The 7258-nt window shown below is 33.1% G+C and overlaps 1 protein-coding gene across 1 annotated transcript; it reads left to right on the top strand.

Moving 5' to 3' along the window:
* The first annotated feature begins 2039 nt into the window (after positions 1-2039).
* On the top strand, positions 2040-6549 carry LOC310729940 (cytochrome P450 2M1-like). The gene is made up of 9 exons (XM_083548619.1): positions 2040-2316; positions 2972-3134; positions 3258-3407; positions 4042-4202; positions 4444-4623; positions 4863-5004; positions 5223-5410; positions 5546-5687; positions 6008-6549. The coding sequence occupies exons 1-9, from the start codon at positions 2116-2118 to the stop codon at positions 6190-6192; spliced, it is 1512 nt and encodes a 503-aa protein (XP_083404745.1). The 5' UTR covers positions 2040-2115; the 3' UTR covers positions 6193-6549.
* The last annotated feature ends 709 nt before the right edge of the window (positions 6550-7258 follow it).

The raw sequence follows: 7258 nt of genomic DNA, 5'->3' as shown, positions 1-7258 counted from the left end.
TTTTTATTTTATTTTATTGTATTGCTTTTATTTATTTGATGATTTAAAAAAAAAAAGCTAATTATTTTGAGTTATTTACTGTTTAAAAAGGTTAACATGTAAGGTTTTTTCAGTAAAAAAAATATAAAAAATGGGAACTTTCCATTCTGGACCCTTGCCTTATTTTTATTAAAAAATTAAAATAAAAGTTTGTAGTATTTCAGATTTGAGTAATTTTTTAAACATTATATTGTATTATATTTAGATTTTTGGATACTGTAGGAATTGTTACTGAAAAAATATAAACCACAAAAACCTAAATTATGAACTTTTTGTTTACTGGGACATGAGCAAATACCACATTTTAATTTATAATAATTTAGGGTGAAAAACAGACATATGTCTTTATAAATGATATATGTAGTTAGGACCTATGAGAAAATAATATAATGCCAAATAATTGTTTATAGGAACATTTGTTTGCAAGACAAGCTTAATAAAGTAATAAAAAAAACAATGCATAATTTTACTGTATGTAAAAATACTATTATTTGACATTAATAACTTAGCTTTAACCAGTGGCGGCTTTTGAAATTTTTCTTAAGTGGGGCTGTGGCACACTGGCACAGCAAACAATTTAAGCAAGCGCTGCAATATGATTTATTGAAATGCAGACACAGTTTAAGAACATCTGGTCACATGTTTATTCGTTAAAGCATCTCTGAACAGTTAATTTACAAGTCGCAGTTAAATTCTGCCAACTTCCATGACTCTGAGGATAACCATGTACAACCATGTTCAGTTTTTCTGCCAAAGTTCTCTTCTCAAACAGGCATTGGAGTAGAGATTTTACAGAGTTTTCCTGTCTGGAACTAATTACACCTGAGTCCGCCATTGTCACATAAAAACTTTATTTCCGCTTCTCCCGTTAGGGGTTGCCACAGCGGATTTGGCACATGTTTTTACACTGAGAGTGGCTGGGGATGGTTCCCTGACCGGGGATCGAACACGGGTCGCAGCGGTTAGAGCGTTGCGTCTTAACCACTAGACCACCAGGGTCGCCCATTGCAGATAAGAATTGAGGACGCTGATTGGCTATATTTTATGTCACATCTTGAATATATTTATATACTGAATAGGCATTTGACTAAATTCTACAAAGACCCGCCTCCTTTGGGCGATTTCTCGATTGCCCCTCAGCTGAAATTGAGTGGTGCACACAGAGAGGACATATGGTGATTGTGAAAAAAAATATTTTCCACAGATGATTTTCTAATATATTACATCATACAAATATACATTTAAATAATTTTTATGATTATAATTTTGCGTGTGTGGTTCAGGGAGGGCGGCGCCCCAGCGCCCTCTATTGGCCAGCCGCCACTGACTTTAACCTTCATATGATTAGCTGTCTTCAATGGTAATAAAAACACTGACTTAATGATTACAAGAATAATCTATAAATATTAGATATCATTCTATGTAAAAATAAAAATTACTCTGTGAAGATACAGCTAATTTCTTTAAAAAAACTGAAAATTTATATAATATCAAAATGCAATGAATTTTTTATAAATTTAATGACGAAACGGTAAAATACAGAAAATATGTGTAAAACAACAGGCATTTTGTTGTAAATTTAAAAAAAAGGTAAATTTATATTAAAAAATACAGACATTTAACTGTAAAAAAAAACCCCTTTTTTTAACAGTGTGTCTGAGATATCAAACCAGGCTTTCGTCATTTTGTTGGATTCTATATTCATATATTGTTGCCTGAAAAGTTAAATAAGGTAGTAATGGCATATATTTTGTAGTCTCCAAAACATAGAAATTGACTAAAATAGATCACTCTTGAAATACCTAATAATTTAGACAGTAGATTTTTTTACAAATATTGGACACTTTCCCTAGAGACAGTTCCCTTGTGCACGGTTATTTTACTTGTGTGCTGAAGCAACAGTTTCCATGGAACAAATCTTTAAGTGGTAAAAGGGAGGGAGACTGAACGTCACCATCGCACATCAGCCCTCTGCCCCGGTGTGTTTACAAAATCAGTTGTAGGGTCACACCTTTACACTGTTATGCGTTACAGACCTTCAGACCTTTCTCAGTTGCCACTGTGAAATATTTTTTAATGGATCTGTTGTTTGCTTTACAGGCCAACATTTGGCCTTTATTCATTGCCGCTGTTTTTTTTTTAATAATAATATGGAAGAGACAAGGTAAGGAATATGAACGTCACTTTGGAAGGTTGCCTCCAGGACCTGCTCCTGCACCTCTGGTCGGGAATTTTTTTCAGGTTTATGTAAAGGAACCGTACAAGTACTATCTTCAGGTTAGTAACGGTATCATTAAACGGTATTTTTGCTATTTTGTCAGGAAATATCAAAACGTTTACTTTTACCTGTGATATACACTGTGTGCCTTCTATGTGCTGGAAAAGTACACTGTACATTACTTGAGTAAAATGCAATCCCCTGCTTAAATATTACTCCAGTAAAAAGTACATTTGGGTGCACTTAAGTACCAAAAGTATTATATTTTTAAACGTTATTTTCTTAATTTATGCAGTTCAGTACTGTTTTTAGTATGTTCTTTCAGAAATGTAGTGAAACAGAAGTAAATGCAAAATACTCAGATAAATAAGATACCTGAAAATGTAATTAAGTACAGTATAAAACCACTGTCTTACTACTGAAGTACTACTGTTGCTCATACTATTACTAATGGATTACTAATAAATCAATTAAGTTCACAAAACAAAATTAGTTGAATCCCATGAGCTTCTCTGTATTGCCAATTGTTTGTTCTGGTCATGTGGTAAAAAAGAATACCTTCTAAACGAAATTAATTAATTAACTCACTTGTGTTTAATAATCAAGAGTTGACTTTTGATTATTGGACACAAACGTTGCCAGGTCCAAGAAAGAGGAATAATTTGATAAAGGAAGATTTGTTCACTTAAATTTTTAAAAAATTCTTTCAAACAGCTTAGTAAAAAGCATGGATCCGTTTTCACTCTTTGGTTTGCCAACACACCTGTTGTGGTGATCTCTGGATACAAAGCTCTGAAAGACACCATGATTGGCATGGGTAATGAGTTCAGTGGCAGAGCAAACTACCCTATGTTAATGAAGGTCACTAATGGATATGGTGAGTTAAATACATAAATTAATCTAAATAAATTAATAAATTAATTTCATAGTAAAATTTTATTTCAATATTGTTTTATGAAAATTAACAAAAAATTATTTTTTTTTGTTATACAAAATACAGGTATTTTGGTCAGCAGTGGAGAACGATGGAAGCAGCTTCGACGGTTCTCTATATCTACCCTGAAGACTTTTGGAATGGGTCATCAGAGTATTCAGGACAAGGTGAAGGAGGAAGCCAGCTGTCTTGTGCAATCTTTTAGTACAATTGGAGGTAATACCTTATTGCTGTTTAATTTAATTTGTTTAATGCAAATGGCAATTTTTTTAAATAATCAAAATAGCTCCAATAATTTGTGTGCAGTTTTTCAGAGTGTGTTTTCAAAAACAAATCATGTAAATGGTTTAACCAAATATCTAAAAAGTTTTTTTTTTTTTTTTTTTTTACTTACCTTTGCACTTTGCATTTACTTACCTTGTTTGTGTAACCCTATGCAAATAGAAGGTGTTGTTTTCTTTACATCAGGTTAAGTCTGTAAATGAACGTTGGTTCAATATAATAATATGCACAATGAATTACTTTCAGTAACTTTTTAATACAAGCATTATTGTTAATTACAGCTCTAGAATAACAGTATCTACAGTAAATTATAATACTTCATATATTCATGGTTTTCTTAATCTTTGTCCTTAATCTGTATCCTAATGAACCAGTATCAGGATCTATTTATTGATAGAGACTTTGAAGCACCTCTAAGGTCTCTCTGGATAAGGGTGTCTGCCAAATACTGTTAATGTAAATGTAAATGTATATACATAAATCATTCACTAAGTACATGCACTTGGATGAGAGCAAATTTTATGCAAAAAAACAAAACTGAGAACAAGACTTTTTTTTTCTCTTACAGACTCTGCTTTCAATCCAAAATACCTGCTACATAAAGCAGTGTGCAATGTGATCTCCTCAATCATATTTGGCCAGAGATTTGAGTCTGATGACCCAAACTTAAAACTCATGATGGACGCTGTTGATGACTACTTCAAAGTTTTAAATAGTCCACTTGGACAAGTACTGTATATTGACCATCCATCTATGTACATGTCAAATAACAAAGTCAATGATGCTTTTAGGAAATATATATTTAAAAATGTATTTATTGGATAAATGATAAACATTATACACATGAATACTTTATACTATGATCCAATCATGTAGATATGGGCCAGCAGCTTGGCTGAATTTAATACACAGTTTATGTGACATGACTATCCACCCCTTTTTTTGTAATATAATTTTTTTGTCATTACAGGCATATAATATTTTTCCCAAAATTGTGGGTCTTTTTCCTGGCCAGCTTCATGACATGTTTTCAAAAGTGAAAAAGGCCAAAAGTTTATTTAAGCTTGAAGCAGAGGCACGAATGAAGACATTGGATCCTTCTTCAGCCCCTAAAGATTTCATTGAGGCTTTCCTGTTACAAATGAACGCGGTAAAACCCCTCTTTGCATGGTATTTACGATGTCAATGTATTTTATACTTACTAAATCCAGTGATAACAATGTAATTGGCAGGAAACACTATACATTGACATCATTATAAGCTACTGAAATAAGAGTAAAAAACTCTAAGATTAATCATTTTACATCTGTCTTGGCACTATACAAAGACATATTATTATAGGGCAGCTATTAAGCATATAAAGAGGAGTAAAATATCTATCTTTTGCAGGAAAAGGATAACCCAAATACAGAATTTCATTTCAATAACTTATTGAGCACAATATGGAGCATGTTTAGTGCTGGCACTGAGACTACATCTTCAACAATCAGACAGAGCCTGCTGTTAATGATGAAGCACCCAGATATCCAAGGTAAGAAATGAGTTTGAAATTTGATTGACATATTACATTTAATCATACATCATATATTGATATATAACTATAAGGAGCTTCACTTGTAGAACAGGCAATATTGGATGTAGAATGCTTCATGTTTCATGTATCACTAACAAAATATTTGTGGTGTGATTTTCTTTTATATGTAGTTATTTAATACTGTCATGCTGTGTTGTACCCATCATCTTGAATAGCACGAGTCCAGAAGGAGATTGATGAAGTGGTGGGGCAAGGCCGGTGCATTTCCATTGAAGACAGGCAGAATATGCCATATACAGATGCAGTCATTCATGAAGTTCTGCGCACCCAGGATATTGCTCCGACTTCTGTTCCACATAAAATGTTTCATGACACTGAGTTTAAGAACTATCTAATACCTAAGGTACTTTGACTTATGCACCTACTGTACAGAGCTTTATATGCATATTTTATTGCACAATAAATGGTAATTTTTGTGTTTGTTTGTTTTTTTTTACATTGCACACTTTTTCCTGAAACTTATGTGTTTTGAATCTAGGGAACCATTATTCTTCCTTTGCTGTCATCTGTGCTTACTGACCCTGAGCTTTGGAAGAACCCTGACAATTTTGACCCAGCCAATTTCCTTGATCAAGAGGGACGATTCAAAAAAAATGATGCATTTGTTGTTTTTGGAATGGGTGAGCTGAAACCTAGGATATGCATTATGTTACTTTTTTAAAACAGTTAATCATATTAAACATATTAATTTCAATGAATATTAATATCAAATGTAATATCAAATATCAAAAGTTTTTGAGGTTTGGCCTTTCAAGTGATCATGATAAACTATTATATTTATACCTGGTTTTATATACTGATAAAAATACAATGCTTTATGTGGAATATTATCTTCATTTATTAGATTATCATGCAATGCAAAAACAGATAGATACAGGTCAAGAGTTTCAGGAAATTTGTTTCAGGTCACTTTCATTTATCTATTTTGTCCATTGCACAGGAAAACGTGCCTGTCCAGGTGAAGCTCTGGCCCGAGTGGAGATCTTTATTATGGTCACCTCTCTCCTCCAGCATTTTACCTTCAGGGCCACTCAGCCACCAGAAGAGATTGACACCACTCCTGCTATTTGCAGCTTTGGCCGTTTACCTTGTTTCTATGAGTGCTATGTTGTGCCGAGGAAATAAACAGCTGTCTTCCAGAATTATATTTTGATATATCATTTGAAAATTTAAAAATACAGAGAAAAAATATAGAAAACATTTCCCAAAAATATATTATTGTAACATTAGATATTGGATTATTGAATTTAATGACATGACAGTTTCTCATAACAAGAATATAGACAAAACAATTATCTTTGATATAAAAGGCACCAAACAAGTAGTGAAACAAATCTATCTTAAAATAAGATATAAAATAATATAAAATAATTAAAAACAAAATCAGTTTTGTCTTTTTAGTCTCTACTTTACTTGTCTGCTCTATTGTTTCTTTCCTTTTTCCCTTATGTTTCTTCTTTACCATCTTCTTTTTTCTTCAAATCAGAAATCAAATAGTCGGTCAGCTTTATTATACCTGGCACAACTCCAGAGCTTATACACAATGGTGCTAGAATGGCTTTTAAAAGGCGTGGCCAGGTGCAGCTCTTTTAGGCTGATTCTTCTCATTGGGGATGTTGTTTAGCAACTGGTGCCATGCCTGTGACAAAAGCCCGAGTATGTTTTTGCAGATATGCCTGAAGTTTCTTTTATTAATTTGTAAACGTTTCCATTTTTTTTAACAACAGTTTCATAAGCCATCTCTGATGACAAATGATTTTTTTCTTGTAAACATGAAATATGTGAATTTACTTCAATTGTTTAAAATAATTAAAATAATGAATGAAATTAAATCAGAGCAGTACAATAAACTTTCTTTCGGCTTCTCCAGTTAGGGGTCGCCACAGAGGATCCTCCGCATCCGTTTTATTTGGCACATGTTTTTATGCTGGATGCCCTTCCTAAAGCAACCCTCCCCAATTTATCCGGGCTTGGGACCGGAACTGAGAGTGGCTGGGGTTGGTTCCCTGACCGGGGATCGAACCCGGGTCGCAGCGGTAAGAGCGCTGCGTCTTAACCACTAGACCACCAGGGGAAACTAGAGCAGTACAATAATCTACAGTTATTAACCAACACTGTTAACACTATATGAGATTGAATTTTTTTGCATAATAAATGAAAAAAAAAAATAAGGATGATGATTATTATTATT

Source organism: Silurus aristotelis (genome assembly GCF_946808225.1).
Source record: "Silurus aristotelis genome assembly, chromosome: 8".
In the NCBI taxonomy this organism is placed as follows: Eukaryota; Metazoa; Chordata; class Actinopteri; order Siluriformes; family Siluridae; genus Silurus; species Silurus aristotelis.
Note: the sequence above shows the minus strand (reverse complement) of the source record. Positions and strands in the feature narration are given on the sequence as shown.